At 23.2% G+C, this 18,041-nt stretch overlaps 4 protein-coding genes across 4 annotated transcripts; 3 read left to right on the top strand and 1 right to left on the bottom strand.

The window, feature by feature from the left end:
• Positions 1 to 34: 34 nt before the first annotated feature.
• T551_00329 (GTP-binding protein YchF) lies at positions 35 to 1,746 on the top strand (the record flags this gene model as incomplete). The annotated part of the gene is made up of 9 exons (XM_018372596.1): positions 35 to 147; positions 261 to 296; positions 342 to 560; positions 603 to 868; positions 1,016 to 1,165; positions 1,208 to 1,323; positions 1,371 to 1,431; positions 1,479 to 1,530; positions 1,571 to 1,746. The coding sequence occupies exons 4-9, from the start codon at positions 698 to 700 to the stop codon at positions 1,744 to 1,746; spliced, it is 726 nt and encodes a 241-aa protein (XP_018230930.1). The 5' UTR covers positions 35 to 147; positions 261 to 296; positions 342 to 560; positions 603 to 697.
• A 150-nt stretch (positions 1,747 to 1,896) lies between these two features.
• T551_00328 (uncharacterized protein) lies at positions 1,897 to 5,190 on the bottom strand (the record flags this gene model as incomplete). Its single annotated transcript, XM_018372595.1, has 16 exons — positions 1,897 to 2,072; positions 2,203 to 2,302; positions 2,348 to 2,484; positions 2,525 to 2,600; positions 2,649 to 2,768; positions 2,813 to 3,001; positions 3,044 to 3,532; positions 3,572 to 3,675; positions 3,727 to 4,051; positions 4,094 to 4,208; positions 4,252 to 4,298; positions 4,339 to 4,500; positions 4,542 to 4,639; positions 4,720 to 4,836; positions 4,880 to 5,021; positions 5,065 to 5,190. The coding sequence occupies 16 exons, from the start codon at positions 5,188 to 5,190 to the stop codon at positions 1,897 to 1,899; spliced, it is 2,523 nt and encodes an 840-aa protein (XP_018230929.1).
• Positions 5,191 to 6,074: 884 nt separating this feature from the next.
• On the top strand, positions 6,075 to 9,239 carry T551_00327 (uncharacterized protein; the record flags this gene model as incomplete). Its single annotated transcript, XM_018372594.1, has 3 exons — positions 6,075 to 6,123; positions 6,164 to 6,200; positions 6,254 to 9,239. 3 exons carry the CDS (start codon positions 6,075 to 6,077, stop codon positions 9,237 to 9,239), a joined length of 3,072 nt encoding a protein of 1,023 aa, XP_018230928.1.
• A 5,769-nt stretch (positions 9,240 to 15,008) lies between these two features.
• Positions 15,009 to 18,041, top strand: T551_00326 (uncharacterized protein; the record flags this gene model as incomplete). Its single annotated transcript, XM_018372593.1, has 1 exon — positions 15,009 to 18,041. One exon carries the CDS (start codon positions 15,009 to 15,011, stop codon positions 18,039 to 18,041), a length of 3,033 nt encoding a protein of 1,010 aa, XP_018230927.1.

Genomic DNA, 18,041 nt, shown 5'->3' with positions numbered 1-18,041 from the left:
AAAATGCCTCCTAAAAAGCAAATCGTCTTTTAATTTTATTATAAAATATTAATATTTAAACTAGGCAAACAACAGAAGAAGTTAAAATACTTTTAGGACATCCCGGCAATAATCTTAAAACTGGTATTGTTGGATTAGCTAATGTCGGTAAGTTACTTTTAAATTAAAATTGTTTTTATAATACTTTCTTAGGAAAAAGCACATTATTTCAAGGCTACTATATAATTTTAGTTTTAAAGAAAATTACTAATTTATTTTAGTCATAACCAAATCAACTTTTGGGAATCCAGCAAATTGTTTAGTTTCATAAAATATATATATAAATTCTTACTTTTTTTTAGTTCCATACGCAACTATTGATCCTGAAGAAGCACGAGTTGCTGTTCCTGATGAACGCTTTGATTGGCTTTGTAATTTATATAAACCTTTATCTAAAATACCAGCTTTTTTGACAATATTTGACATTGCTGGGTTAACTAAAGGTGCAAGTACAGGTGCAGGGCTTGGAAATGCGTTTTTGAGTCATATTAGAGCAGTAGATGCTATTTTTCAATTAGTTCGTAAGTTTTATAATGTAATTTGTTTTTTACTAATTGTTTAAGGTGCTTTTGATGATGCGGAAATTATTCATGTTGAAGGTGATGTTGATCCCTGCCGTGATCTTCAAATAGTGCAAGATGAATTATTAATTAAAGACATGGAATTTCTAAATAAACAATTAGAAGCTTTAAAAAGAGTAACAAGTAGAGGTGGTCAGTCTCTTGAAATTAAAGCAAATAAAGAAAAATTGGTAGTTATAGAAAAGCTTCTTTGTTATCTTGAAGTAGAGAAAAAAGAAATACGGAAAGGGGATTGGACCAATAAAGAGGTTAGTATTTAAAATTAATAAATAATATTATGGGAAATATTTAAGAAAATGGTTATTCAAATGATTGATATTTAAAGTTATTAAGCTATAAAATAACAATCCATGAATTTATTCATGTCTTTATTACTTAATGATAATTTCTTTTAGATTCAAATAATAAATTCATTATTTTTATTAACAGCAAAACCCGTTATATATCTTGTTAATTTAAGTGAAAAAGATTATCTTCGGCAAAAAAATAAATGGCTTCCTAAAATAGCTACATGGGTAAAAGATAATAATCCTGGTGATATTATCGTATTTGTTTCTATAAATTTTCTTTGAGCTAAAATAAAAAAGATTCCTATTTCAGTTGCATTTGAGGAACGTCTTTCACGAATGACTGATCAAGAAGCTCAAGAAGAATGTAAAAGACTTAAAACTAAATCAATGCTTCCAAAAATTATTACAATTGGGTATAATTTTTTGTAATCAGTAATAATTTCTTAACGATTATTTCTAGTTATTCTAGTTTGAATTTAATATACTATTTTACATGTGGCCCAGATGAAGTACGTGCATGGGTTAGTAAATTATTTATACAAAATTATTTTTTAAAAATAGAATTTAGACTATTAGAAAAGGCACAAAGGCGCCTGCTGCAGCAGGTGTTATCCATACAGGTTTTTTTCTTTCATTTTGTTTGATGATTAATTCTTAAAGATTTTGAAAAAAATTTTGTAGTTGGAGAAATAATGAAATTTGAAGATTTAAAAAGTCTAGGATCTGAAGCTGCTGTTAAATCAGCAGGAAAATACATGACTAAAGGTAATAAGAAAGTAAAGAATATTATTTCATTTAAATGGCATAATAGGGAAAGATTATATAGTAGAACATAATGATATAATATATTGGAAAGTAGGGAAAAAATAATGTTTTTTATAAAAATTATGATATTCAATTATGAATTATCATTTCAAAATATAGAAACTTTCATTAATAAATATACATTAAAAAATATGAATGCAAAATACTTTAATATAACGTTTTTACTTATAACATAACGGACATTCTTTTAAATAGGTTTGAATAATCGGAGCTGTTGTGTTCCTTATTCCAACGCTGATATTATTTTCTTTAAAAACGTTAACAGCTGATAATGCTTGATTTTTTTCTAATATACAATCTATATGATATAAATGTCTACAAAAGAATATAATAATCCCTAAAAACATTAGTTTATTTACAAATATATATATATATATCCCATCTTTAATTATATGTTCATTACATATATTGCATTTTTGGAATTTAACTAAAAATTAATATAAATTGAAAAACTATTTTTAAAATACCATTTATTAAAATTCCTCGTTTTTGATTACGCAAAAAATCCTTATACAAACTAGACACTTCCATAGAATTGATTTTATATGCAGAGTTAACCAAAGTAGTCTAAATTATAATAAAAAAAATAACCTACATATTATTTTCTTTAACCTGTAACTCATATTCTTTCAAAATTTTCGATAAGGACTCTTTAAAACAAGGAATAACAAGCCCTTCAGGAATGCGTTTAATAAATTTAATAGGATCGATGGCAGACCCAGCATTCTCTAATAATCGACATATAAATACTAGCTAATTAATATTTTAATAAAATATATGTTTCTATACTTGGATTATTTAATGAATAAATAATTAAATCCTCCCATAAATCATCATCTTTTTGAATTTTTGCAAATTCTATAGCCTATAGAAATATTCTTAGATTGTTATTTCTTTTCAATAAAATTTATACCTGATCAACATCATTTAATTTTTCGATAATTAAAATTAATGCTTTTTTATTATTGCCCATTCTTCCAAGTATAAAAACTTGTTCAGGAATATAATCACGCAATTCGCAAACTTTATAAGCCTAAATGAAAGATCAGATAAATAAATTGCTTCAATATCAAAAACTTTTTCTAAAGAATATGTATAACTTGTTCGAAGAAATTCCATTAAAGTGTTGCGATCATATTCTGCATATAATTCGACTTGTAAATCTCCAAAATTAGGAGCAAAATAGTTATTATAAAGAAAAATAGCTCGCAAATAACGGTACTGAAGCATATGATATCCTTCTAATTGATCTATAACTTTATGTACCTTAAATAATTAACAAAAATTACATGGTATATAAAATCTTACATGAATTAAATGAGAATATTGAGCTAAAAATTCTATTACTTTATCATTTAATGTTTTTTCTGAAAAATCTTCGATTTTATTAGAAAAAGTATCTAACTGAAACAATAAAAGTATATTATCTTGAATATTATCAAAAAGCCGGTATTGTTTAATTAAATTGATCGTCTTGGGACTTTTAAGATGAAGATAAAAATATAATGCATCTTTTGGAGAACCTTTTTTTATATATCTATAAAATGTTAAACATATCCGGTAATAAGAAAATCTTAACAAATCTGCAAGACATTCCATTAAAATTTTTTCTCCTTTTTGTTCCCATCTATCCTTAATTACTGAAATAATATTATCTATATTATATATTTCAAAAGGCCAGTTTTTTAATATATCAAATAATAATTCTTGATTAGAAACAAGATAATAAGAAATAATCGTTTCATAAACAAAAGAACTTAACTGGGGACTATTTGTTGGAATATATGGAGTTATAGACTTAATATTTAATAAAGCTTTTTAATAAAAAGTATTTACCTGCAAATGACCATTTTCTATGAAATTAAGAATCCATTTTTCCCATAAATCTACATCATGCCCAAAAATGCTTTGTGATATAGAAGATATTTTATCATATTCATCTAGAATTAAAATAAGGAATAAATTAATAAAAAATAAAAAAAAAAAAAAACCGTTTTTAGCTAAGTATTCCAAATAAAGAAGGTTAATATTTTTTAAAGTAATACCTTCAATTGGTTCTTGTAGTTTTTCTACAATGTTAATAGCTTTTTCATAATATTTATGTTTAATTAGCCATAAAAGATGGTCTTTTAGTTCCCGTTCTTTAGCTATTATTCCATCATTAGGCCCTATTACATAAATACTTTTTTTTTTAGGACATAAGCGCAAATTGAAATCGTTAGCCTGAAATTTAGAATATTCCTGAAGATTCAATGCTTCTCCGGATATTTCTTCATTTTTAGAATTTATAAGCCTTAATTCTGGACATTCAACAGCCTATACAAATTAAAATATACAAGACATTTTTTTAACTAATACTGGTCTAGTTGTAATTTCTGTATCTATAAGACTGTTTATATCTGAAATAAAAGCAAGAACTAGTAATTTGTCTTCAAATTTTGCAATTCCTGATACTATGTAATCAAGTTTTATTCTAAACCAATTTAATTTTAAAAATATAATTCGTAAATATTTACATTAACGATATTTCACTGTAAGGTAATCGATGATTGAAATCAGGAGACTGTTATAATAAGTAAAAATTAAAATTAAAAGCGAAAAACCTTTATTGTAACAACAGTTACATAGTTAGCCCAACCTATAAGTAAATTATCAAATGAAGACCATACTAATCTACATCGAAAAAGATCTGGTCTAGGGCTATCTGGTATTTTTTGAATAAAAGATATCCTTTGAGAAAATAAAGTACTATATATCTTTACACCCTTTAAAATATTAAAATTAAAAATAATATAACACTAGATACCATATCATTTGCCCATGCAATCATGTTTCCATACCATTGAATTTCATAAATAGGACCTTCACCATAATGCAACACTGTATCTTTATTACCTAACCAACCTATTATATGTTATTTATTACAGCTATGAATTCCTAAATTATGCCTTTTTCATTCATTATAAGTTGTTCTGCCATTCCACCTGATATAATTCGAAAATTCTGAGAATAGTTTGGATCAATAGCTACAGATTTTACAGGACGACGATAATTATAAAGAGTAATATTGTTATTTGATCTTGTATACAAAGCTACACTTCCTTTGTTTTATTAAATAAGAAATACATTATACGCATATTAAACCATCTATAGATGCAGTAGCAATATATTCACCACTATCATCAATTGACAAATCACTAATAGATGCTGAATGAATATGATGCTGAGAGAGTTCATCGTTGTTTATATTGATAATATATAGATAACCGTTATGTGATCCAAGAACCTTTTAATTATTGGTATGATATAAAAATTATTCTTTAAAATACTAATATATTTGATGATATTTCAAATGTACTTATAAATTCTTTAGAAAATATTTCAGATGCAACTCCTGAAATACGGGTATATTTCAAATAAGGTTCATTATCAACTTTATCTATAAAATCATTCATTTTATTTTTTGGAAAACTTAATCCTGACAACTATAAGAGGGTTAGGGTTTTTGAAGTTTTTAGAAAAATAAAAATCTAAATTATTTTTATGATTAAATTTTAAATACTCTAAATAAAATTTAGCATTCTAATTACATTTGTATTTTTAGATGAGGAATATATAGAATTTATTTTTTAATTTAAAAATAAAATTAAAAATTTAAATATTAATTTTTTTGACAAAATATTTTATATTTTTCTAGTCATATAAAGGTATTTTTAAGATGAATCCTTACCTTTTATTTTTTAAAACAATTAGTAAAAGATGATTTTTAGTTTACAAACGTATTAAAAAAAAATAAAAATCAAATATAAAAATTAAATTAATTGATATGGTTTTATAATTAGATTATATAAAATATTAGTATTTTTATAGATGTCATTTATAAAATAATTAAATATCCAAAAACCAAAAATAATAATTAAAAATTCTAAAGTTAAGCTTAAAATTAAATTAGGGAATCTAAATTAAATTTTAAATTTTAAAAATTTTTTAAATTGTTAGAATTTTAATTTTAAATTGAAATATAAAATATTAAAATATATAAAAATACTAACTATAAAACCAAGTATAAATTAATATAGATATATATACCTAGTAAAATAAGTTTTTCAATAAAAATATAATATGCAAGAAATTTTAAATTATCTTTATAAAAATTTGTTTTAAAATCATGTACAGAAAACGATATATTTTCAAAAATTATTGAAATAGCGAAATAAAAAATTATTGCAATTTACGATTTACTATTTAATTTTGCAGGGATTATTTTCATATTTTAGATGTTAAAAATACTATGAAAACAGATTTTATCATTATTATTTTTTAATAAATGATTTTTTTAATGTTTATTGTGATTATTAATATTTTAAATGTTTTTTCGAAAGATATTGGTATTTTATATAGTTTTTTTTTATTTTTAATTTTTTTTAGAAATTTTTTATAAAAACTCAATTTTAGGATCATTGAGGTATGCTATTTTTTAAATCATATAAGGTTAAATATATTAATTCATCTTTACAGTAAAGAATATTTATATGTTTTGATCTTAGAAAGAAATATAGAAAAAGAATGTGAAGCACGTATAAAAAGATTTTGTAATAGTTCGACCATTCTTGCTTTAAACGTAGAAAAAGCAAATTTATTGCTGAAAGAAATATGTAGTAGCAAGAAAATTAATGAAGATTGCGAAGAACTGAAAATCAAGATTAAAAAAAAATGTGATGATTTCGAGAAAGATATTGCTTTACTTAAAATTTCAGACATTTCAGCCCATAATTGCAGCAACTATGAACATCATTGTATAATATTAGATGGGGTATGCAGCAGTTCTTCTATTACTTTTCAGTGCATTACGTTAATAAGTAAGTGTTATCAAAATAAGCGTTATGAATTAGCAAAGGATCTTCTTCTTAGGGGGCTTGAAGGTCACTTGTCTGATTTCGTTAGTTGTTTACCTAGATTAATTGAAGTGTGTGATGAATTGAAGGTCGAAAGTGATGAATTAATGCAAAAATGTTTTTTTTCTGAACCAACATGCAATGAACTTCTTCAACTTGCATATGAAAAATGTTCCGAACTTGAAAATATTTCAAAAATTCTATTTAATGTACATCAGATCACTATTGATATGTGTCGTAAAGTGCTTAATCAATGTTATTTTTATGGATCAAATTGTCATCATGAAGTAACGATGTACTGTGATGAGTTTAAGCTTGAATGCGAAAATAAAGGTTTCAAATATATACAACCTACTTCCCCTTTTAACCCATTAACACAAAAAACAGAGTTTATAAAAAAAGTTAATTTGTTTCAAGCTTATAAAGAAATTGAAGTAGATGGTATTGTTATTTGGAAGACAGAAAAAAAAGATCTCAATGATATATTGGCACTTTTGTTTCATGCTGTACCTGATAGTATGTTTGAGGAAACATGCAAACATGAATTGAAATATAAATGCTATTATATCAAATATATAAGCCCACTATTAGAAAAGATTTGTTTAGATGGCCGTAGTTTTGTTAAGGTGTGTAAAGAACTAGGAGCTCGGCTAAAAATAAGAATCTTAAATCTTGAAACAAAACTTAGGAATTTAAAATTTTTAAATAAAAATTTTGATCTTATCTCTTGGAAAAATTTACCAAATTATCTTAGCTTTATTTGTCCAGATCTTTTGTCAGATTGTTTTTATTTTGGAGCATATAAAGTAGGGTTTGATAAAGGATGTATGAATGCCAAAGTAGCATGTTATAAACATGGGCGTTTTTCGATTGCGAACCAGCTCTTGGAAGATAAGTTATCTGGGAAATTCCATGATTTGTTAATAAATAATAATGAATGCCAAGAAATATTAATAAAAGCATGTCTAACATTTAAAAACATGACTGATGAATTATTTTCTTACTGCTTATTCCCAAGGAAAACGTGTTTATTTCTTATTGATGATGTTATAGCTAAAGTACGTTATCTTAATAATACATTGAACAACAAACTGGGTTTTCTGGAAGAACATGATTGTGTCGATTTGGAGACAAGATGTAATAAGTTGTTGATTGACTTTTTTGAACTTTTTAGACCATGTCAGATATTGGAAGATTCGTGTAAATATCAAAGAGCTATAAATAATTTTACAAATGTTTTAATGGAGGAAAGCTTTGATGTTTTAAGTAACATTAATAACTGCACAATTTATTTAAAAAATAAATGCAAAAAATGGTTTAAAAGGATAGACTTGCGATTTACTCCTTTATGTTCTCACCCAAATATTTCTTGTCAAGAAATGCTTGATAATTTTAACTCATATTGTCTATCATTTAGAACTTATTTGCGCGATTTAGAAATTGTTAAAAAAGCAAAAAATAGGGCGAATGCTGAAAATATATGTACTTTTTGGCAACCGTTTTGTTATAAATTGAGTCCTAAGTGTGGCTTTTTAATAAAAAATAGTCCTCTTCAAACTGAATTATGTGAAGATCTTCATAATAAATGTAAACCATTTCGAGAGAGAAAGAATTTAGAAGATAGATTAACTTATGTATTAAAAGACAATCTAAAAGATAAAAACAAATGTAACTTGACTCTTAATAAGCTTTGTGCTGATTGGGAAGAATCAGGAAACGATACGTTTATTAGTCTTTGCAAAAAATATCCTGATGATGATGCTCAGACTGATCTAGATGCAAGATTAAAGCTTTGTAGGAAACTTATTATTCGTCTTCAAAATCAATGTCTTGAACTTAGGAAAAAATTAATACATAATTTTGATAATTTAAAAAAGGAAGAAAAAAGGTTTCAAGAAATTAAAGAATTTGCAGAAAAAGCTATAAAAAATTTCAATTCACTTTTTCTAGTCTTAAAAAATAATAAATATATAAATAATGAGCAGAATATTACAACATATAATAAATTAATACAGAAACAAAATCTACTGAACATGAAAACAACTCAAGATGAAATATTAGCATTTACTATGGCCGCTGAAAGTTTAGAATTGTACATAAATTTGAGAAAAAAATGTGATAATCTTTTGTTAAATTGTGGTTTTAAAGAAAAGTGTTCAGATTTAAAAGAAGTATGTAAAAACATACAAAATATATGTAGTATGATAAAACCACTAATGCAAAAACCATGTACGATATTAAACAATACAACAACAGTATCAATGATAACTACAACTACAATTACAGAGAAAACAATTGTAACAAATACAATAACAAAGAAAGATACTATAATAATGATGACAAAAGGAGAAATGTTAACGTTCACATGTACTACAGACAAACGGCTAGAAAACAAATCAGAATGTATAAAAACATTTACACAAACGTCCATATTAAATTCAACAATAATATCTACAAGCATATATGAATATACAAAGTTTATGACAGTTACTATAGATAAAACAAAGAAATTTAGGCCCAATGAAGGGATAAGAATAAATGACATTAATTCAATGAAGAAAGTATCAATAATGATGGTTATTTTATTAATGATTTATATTTATTTTTAAAAGTTAAGCATAAAGAATAAAAAATAATGAAAGGAATACGTATGAATAAAAAATAACAAACATAAAAATAATGAAATAATGAAAACGGAAAAATCATATTTATTTTTTATCAATACATCTTACATATGTTTATTTATGATTTATTATAAATTCATTGTATATTTGTTCTAAATCTATTTGTATTTACAGGTTGTTTTATTTTATTAAGCTATTTATATTCCACTTGAAGATCTAAGATATTTTAATATGCTTTATCTTGATTTTTGTTAATGTTAAGCTTTTTAATATTTACAAGGTATTTTGAAATCTATTGATATTTTCAAATAAATTTCTGAGTTAATGAAAATATTTGCAATAAATATTTATAAAATAAGATTGTATGCTTAAATATAAAAAAAAAAAATTACTTTTAAAGGAATAGAATTATGTTATATTTAAAAAAAAAATTATTTAATAATATATACTTTAAAAGAAAATATATTCTTATTTTTAAATATAATTAAAATCATAAAAGACATTTTGAATCATCATTAGGATTTAACAATAATATATCTTATATTAAAAAATATTTTTTAATTTAAATTTTTAAAATGAAATCGAAAAAATACTTTGTATTTGTTTCTACTTAAAATATAATTTTTACTTGTATTTCATAGATCAGAAAAATAATTACAAATTAGTTAAGAAATATTTCAATATTATAAATTTAGTATAAAATATTAAAATAATACATTTCAAAAAGGCTATTTGTAATTTAGAATGAAATATAATATAAATAATTAAGAAACATATAACAATAACATGTATTATTATTTAGAAAATTCATCTTTTTGTTTTATAAAAAAAATTATAAGAATGTTGAAAAATCAAGAAAAATATTTTAAAAAATATAAAATTAAATATAAAAAAGTATATAAAGAATTTAGGACTTTTTTGAAAATAAAAAACACAAGTAAAATGAAAAGAATTGATAAGAATGGTAGAAAAAATATATTAAATTTAAAAAAAAGTTAAAATAGTGATTAAAGAAATTTTAAAATTAGGAAATAATTATCTATACAAAAAATAAATAGAATACATATTTTTGGAGGATATATATCTAATAAAACTTAAAACTAAGTATAATAAGTCAAGAAATAAATATTATTAGAGATATAATCATACAATGGGAATTTTTTTGAATATTTAGCGAAAGTCTAAAAAGCCAAAATATATACAAAAGAAAGTTTAAAAAAATTTACATAAAATTAAGTTAAAAAAATAACAAGTTAATCAGATTGTGTTTCAACTAGTATTATTTTTACATCTCTATATGTAATATTGATAAATATAAATATGAGAACCCCATAAAAACTTTAAAAAGATGTTACTTTATATACTATTGAACTGATGTTTTAATTCTGTAAAACTGAAGACCACATTAACAGAAAAAATAAAACTAGGAGGATTTTACAAAGAAGCTGCTGATGATGTTTGTATTGAAATGTTATTTATAAGAAATACTCCTGTTTTACAGATATTAAGTTAAAACAATATTTTGTCTTTAAAAATAAAGATATCTTTAAAGAAAAATACAAGGATTCTGGGAAACATAAAACTCTAAAAGATTTTTATAATAAAAACATGGTCGATAAACAAGGAAAGAATAATGAATTGAAAAAGGAATTAGGTAATTGTGTTTGAGTTCTTTCTTAAAAATACATAGACATTTCATAATTAATCTAAATAAAATTATTGGGTAACATAAGTTATATTTATTTTCTGTTAAATAAAAATATACATGGTTGCAATTAGATTATTTTGTTTTGGAACATCTGTTAATTTATTTTATAAAGATTTGAAAATATTGTGTCATTAAGAAAGAGTTTAAAATATAGATAAATGAAGAATTATAAAACAGAACAAGAGGTTTAGCATGATTTAGAAAAAGATTAATTTAAAAAAAATTAAAAAATTAATAGGAGTTTGAGAAAAACTAAGAATGATGAATTATTTGTATTGTATTTGAATTCAATAAACGTAGTTTTTCTATTTTTAGTAGATTTATAAAGAGTAAATACTTCTCTAAGAATATTTGAATAAAAAAGGTTTTTTAATAAAAGAAAATTACGAGAAGTGTTAAATTTTAAGATTCAAAAGAAAATATATGACCATATTTCATGTTGAAATATTGTTATGGTTAATTAAGGATTTCGAAAAAATTATTAAAAAAATAAAAAATTGTATAATTTATATTGTTTACAGAAATTCTAAACAAATAATTCTATACTTAACTTAAAAAAAGGAAAAATTAGTCTGCTTTTGTATCTGTAAGATATAACGCTATTTTCCAAATTATTACAAGTTTTAGGTCTAAATGTAATACATTTAGAGAACACATAAAACCAAATAATGTTATAAAGAATATATAACTGGGAGATACAAGAAAATTAATCTTCTATACTTTGAATTTATTATGACAATTATGTTTTGGACTAAAAAAATTTAGTGAATACTATGTGAACTAAAAACTCTAAAAAACTCAAAAGAATCTAAATTTATTAAAAAAAAGAATTGAAGGATAAAGTTCTCGATAGACTAGATTATTATATAACAATAAACAAAGAATATAATGATATTCTTAAAAAATATTTCATATAATGAATAAATTTAATTAATGGACTTGAAATTCAGTATAAAAATAAGAAAATAAAGATTTTGGAATTCTTCAAGAGACTAATTAAACAAGAAAAATATTTACTGTTTTAGAGTGAAATTGTAAAAGTTAGAGAAAATTTGAATATGAAAACATTAAATAAGTAGAAAAATAGTGAAAAAATAAAATCTGTCAATATAAAAAATAATAAATTAATGGATAGGATTGTTCATATGCACTCAATATAAGGAAAGACAATACAAAGTTTGTAAGAAAATATTTAAGAGTATAGGTAAAGAAACTAAAAATATTTGATTCATTAGTAAGAGTATCCAATCTAATACTAAAAGGAAAAAGGTTTCATTTGAAAGAGGATTATAAATTTATAAAAAAATTTAAAAATTTCTAAAAAAATAAACGGGATATACATTAAATTAAAATTTAAGAATGACTAGCTGCTGTGTTATGAAAAAAATAGTACTATTAATTATTTTATTTATAGTTTAAAAAATGGAAAAAATTTAGTGAAAGATATCTATATTTAAATGAATAAATAAAATAATTAGAGACAAGTAGACTAAAAAAAGTGTTTTTATATCAATTTATTATGTATTTTGAGTAAAGTTATTTTATATTTTTTGTTCCATTAATTTATATTCATTTGTATTTATTTTATTTTTTAGTAATTTGTTTTTTTGTTTGATTTTTTACTTTATTAACCTTTGGGATATTTAGGAATATAGCAATTATTGGTAACAAAAAAGATTTATTTTTTTTCAATCTATTTTATTATTTTTATATAATATTTACTTATAAATAAATTATTATATATTTTTATTTATTTAGATTAATATAATTTGAAATTAATGTTTAAATTTAATTTTAAAGGGTTCTATAAAATTTAAATACTTATTTTTATTTGCATTTTTTCAATATTTTTTTTATACATTCTATCAAAAATAATGAAAATATTAAAGTATTATTATAAGTTGTAAGCAAATCAGATTAAAACTAATGATTAGAAAATTGTAAGTCAATTTCTAATTTTTATGTTTAAATTTTATATTAAAAAATACAAAAAATTTTAATAAAAAAACATTTAATATACAAGTCCATTAATAAAAAAGTTTTTAAATCCGTTTTTTTGTAGATTCTTTAAATATTTAATAATATCCATAAGCAATTTTATGGTTTTATAGATGTAAAGTTAATGATATATAAATACTAATTATATACTTATAGACAGTGTAATGATATTTATAAAAAATTGTCAATAGAGATATTAATTCAATAGGAATATTCTTGTTAGTATTATTTTTAAAGTTTGATGTTTAAATCTTATTATTATAATGGATTAAGTATTTTTTAATTTTAATATTTTACTGAGTTTGTTTATTAATATAATAGTTTTATTAGTCTTATATTTTCAAGATTATTGAATTAAAAATAAGAAAGTTCTTAGAAATTTATATGTGATCTTTAATTGGATATCAATAATATTGTTACTATTTCTTTGAAGTGAACTGGTTTTCTTTTTATTAAAATTTTAATAAAATTATTTTGTAAAATTAAGTTAAAATAATTGGTCTGACTTATTAATTTTTTATCAATTGTAAAATTATGTTTACGTCACAATTTAAATATAACAATTAAAATAGCAATAAAAGAAACTGTAAGAATAAGATATCAATTATAAAGTTAATATATTTTAAAAAAATATTTTTTAATAATTTGAATTATTTTTTAAAACCTAACTTATAATTCTAAATTCCTTAAAAGATTATTTCTTATTTTATCAAATTCGATAAATATATATAAATTAATCTATACTTTTCATTAATTATATGCTTATAATTTTAAAAAATATTTTGATAAAATTAAAATATCATTTTTAAGTAAAATTTACAAAACATTTTAAAATTTTAAATAAATATTTTTTTAAACAATTAAATAAAAAATTTAGTTTTTTTATTTAAAAATTTAATTATTTTTAATATAAATTAGTTTAAAATTTAAAATTAAGTTCTATTCTTAATTTTAACAATAATTTTAAACTTAATGGTACTAATTTAAATCTAAATTTAAACATAAATTTTTAATTACATATTTCAAATATTTTTTTAAAATTTTTATACATTAAATAAAAATTATAAATTTTATTTCCGGTTTTAAAATTTATTTTTAACGATTTTTATAATTTAGTAAAACACTCTGGAAATACTTAAAAAAAGAAAAAAACTCATCATTATTAAATTTTAGAACTAGAATTGATATCAAAAAATACAGATTAAAAATTAAATTTAAATAATTCATTAACATATTTTTACCATCAACTATATATGAAATATTAATTTTTATTAAAAATATTATAAATAAATAATTTAACAAAAATTTTTGATTATTAGCAATCCTTTTAAATTTACTTAGAATAAAGTAAATATAAAAATACAAATTTGATAACAATCTAAATATTTAAAAAGTAAAAATCAATAAAAAATACCCAGAATTTACGAAAATCATAAAAATTAAAGAAAAACTATAGATTTCATTAATATAAGATTATTATTTCTAATAATTTTTAAGAGAATTAGATATAAACACTAAAGTTTTAATGAATAAAAAATAATCAAAAAATAAAATTTTTATACTAAATAATTTAAAAATAGATATTCTAAAATATGCTCATAAGGAGATATATATCCTGAAAATCACTAGAATAACTAACTATACTTTATATATAGTATTATTTTATTGATATATTATCCGCTTTTTTTTTTCGATATCGGACTTTTTTGCTCATATTTTTAAATCACTAATGAAATTTAAAAACAAATTCTTTCTTTCTTTTTGTTTATGTTAATATTTTTAAAGATATGCATTTTCCTAATTTTCGTTATTATAAAAAATGTTTTTTCTGAAAATGATATTCTTTTAGGTAATTGGTTTTTTTTTCATTTAATTTTAATTTTTTAGATCTTATTAATTCTTATTCTCCACTATATAATGAAGATCCGTTGTATTTGCGTCTAATAAGGACTGATACGTATTATATTAATTTATATAAAGAATTAGAAAAAGTAAAACTTGAAAATTTATGGTATAATTACAAACATGATTTCTATTATATTTCTGTTATGTTGACACCAAATGAACTATATACATGTAAAAAAGATTTGAAAAAGAAATGTGCTTTAGTTGGGGCCATTAATCAAAGACTTCGTGGAATTTGTTTAAACCCTATCGCATCATGTAATCATGCATTTAATAACATAATGGATACAGTTAAGAAAACTGATAGAGAACTTTCAGATAGGGCAATAACTGAGCAGAATCAATGTAATATGTTACAAATGAGGTGTTATATTTTAGAACATCATGGTTTAAGCTATATTGGCTCAAAATGCACTAAATTAAAAGAACGTTGCTATAAGAATATTCGTATGGGAGTAGCAAAAATAATTCTTAATGATCTTTTGAAAAGAGTTTCAAGTGATTTAAATGTTTGCCTGAAAAAATTGCAAGAAGAATGTCAATTACTTAATCAACAAAGCTCGGAATTATTTGATTTGTGCGCTAATGGCACTAGTGTTTGTGAAATGCTTGTTTTAAATTCCAAAAAGGAATGTCAGAGTCTTCAAAATCTGTTTGTATCTGAACAAAATATAATATCAGAAAAAAATTGTATAAATTGGTTAAAAAAATGCTATTACGATGTTCCGGCTTGTTTAACTTTCCATTTTAATTGCCGTTTATTTCGAATGAAATGTGCAGAAAGTGGTTTTTTTTATGATCCACAAGAATATAATTTTGATCTTTTTAAGATATCGTCTATTTCTACAAATGAAAATGGTGTCCAGTACGCCTATGAAAAGTTACGTACTTCAGGTATCTATGTTACTGAAGTACCTAACCTTTCAGATATACCAATTGCTAACTTTTTAGTTAAAAAACCGACTGCATCACGTGTTGATTGCGAAAAAGCATTAGATAGAAGGTGTCCTTCAACAAGTTATTTAAAACTTGTTGAAAGAGTATGTAACGATAAACTCTATAATGGTAAACGATATTCTTGTTTGAACTTAAATCACAGAACTCGAAATTATTGTAATGGTCTTTTAGAAAAATTTAAAAAAAGCAATGAGTTTTGGTCGTATCCATATCGTCCTCTTACGAAAAAAAAATGTCAAGAATATTTGCTAGAATGTTATTTTATCGATGAATACATTAAATATTGGCTAAGTTATGATATCTGTATAAATATACGGCTTGTTTGTTATCAGTTAGATTTAGAAACAGCTGCCGATATGGCTCTAATAAAGAAATTAAATGGGATGTTCAAAGTACAAAAAACTCATTACGATTTTTTAATATATCCTCAAGCTGTAAATGACTGTAAAAAAGTTCTTTTAAAGGAATGCGGTAGCTTTATGTATCACAGTTATCATGTATTATATAAATGTTTATATCCAGAAGCAACATGTAAAAATTTAACAACTCATATTCATCAAGAATGTCAAAGATTGGATTATCTTCTAAAATTAACAATCATAAAACCTACTGATGACACTTGTAAGGAATTGAGAAAAGAATGTACTAAATTTGGGTTATATTGCGAGCATACATTATACTTATGTGAATTCCTTAATAAAGTTTGTGAGGATATAGATAAACTAATGGAAGTGATATTAAGTATACTTAAAGAAAAGAACTCAAATCTGCATGATAAAGTCAATTGTCTTAAATATCTTAATAAATACTGTTTACAAAATCCCCGTAATAACGCTTGTGCTGATAAGGAGGAAGCATGTCAACACATATTAGATCAAGTTTCGAAGCAATGTAGACAATTGTCACGTTATTTATCATATTATCAATTTTCTGATAATTCTTCAACTTATATAAATTACAATCGTTGTTCTTATTTCATTCGTCATTGTGAAATGCTCAAAGAAAGTTGTCATAGTTCTTTAAATAAGGCATGTTTAGAAGTTGAAATAAGATGTAGCAATATTTCAAGTCAAAATAAGAAGTTTAATGATTTTTTTAAAAAATATAATGGAAAAATAATTGATTATGATACATGTAAAAAAGGGTTGCTTGAGGAATGCGAGAATTCTACTATAAGACAGACAATAAATATATCATGCACTAATACGGACAACACATGCAAACATTTAGTAAAACACTTGGAAAAAATATGTGATCAACTTGCATTAAAAATCTATAAGTTTTTATTTACAAATTCTAATTCTACTACGGAATGTAAAAATTTAGCATCTATATGTTCATCTATAGGATATTCTTGCGGTAAAATTAACGATAAACTTGCTACTATATGTAGTAACTTTACTATTAAATGTAAGTTATTAGAGTCAATGCTACCGCCACCACCACCACCAGTATCACCACCGCCACCACCACCAGTACCACCATCGGAACCACCATCGGAACCGCCATCAGAACCGCCATCAGAACCAGTACCACCAAAACCAATACCGCCAGCACCACCACTGCCACCACCAGTACCACCATCGGAACCACCATCGGAACCGCCATCAGAACCAGTACCACCAAAACCAATACCGCCAGCACCACCACTGCCACCACCAGTACCACCATCGGAACCACCATCGGAACCACCATCAGAACCGCCATCAGAACCAGTACCACCAAAACCAATACCACCAGCACCATCAGAACCATCAACACCACCTACATCGCTACCACCGTCAAAGCCAGTTCCATTGCCATCATCGTCACAATCTGTCTTAAGACCAACAGAATCATCAACTACATCAAGTTCATCAACTTTTTCAAATTCATCAATTACATCAAGTTTAACTGCAACTTCAACTACATCAGAATCATCGATTGTGTTAGATTCATCTGTTACATATAATTCATCATCTACATCAAGTTCAATTACATCGAGTTTACCAATTACATCAGATATCTCTATATTAACAAATTCAACTATATTAACAAGCTCATTAATTACATATTTAACATCTACACGTTTGACATCTATATATTCATCAAAGTTTATATCAACAACATCATCTGATAGTCACGAAAAAGGTTATGGAATTAAAATAGAACTACAAATGATAAAATTAATTTGGACAATCATAGAAATACTATTAGGGTTATGGATAATTGTTATATAA

Source organism: Pneumocystis jirovecii, assembly GCF_001477535.1.
Source record: "Pneumocystis jirovecii RU7 chromosome Unknown supercont1.2, whole genome shotgun sequence".
Taxonomy (NCBI): Eukaryota; Fungi; Ascomycota; class Pneumocystomycetes; order Pneumocystales; family Pneumocystaceae; genus Pneumocystis; species Pneumocystis jirovecii.
This window is presented reverse-complemented; position numbering and strand designations above follow the sequence as displayed.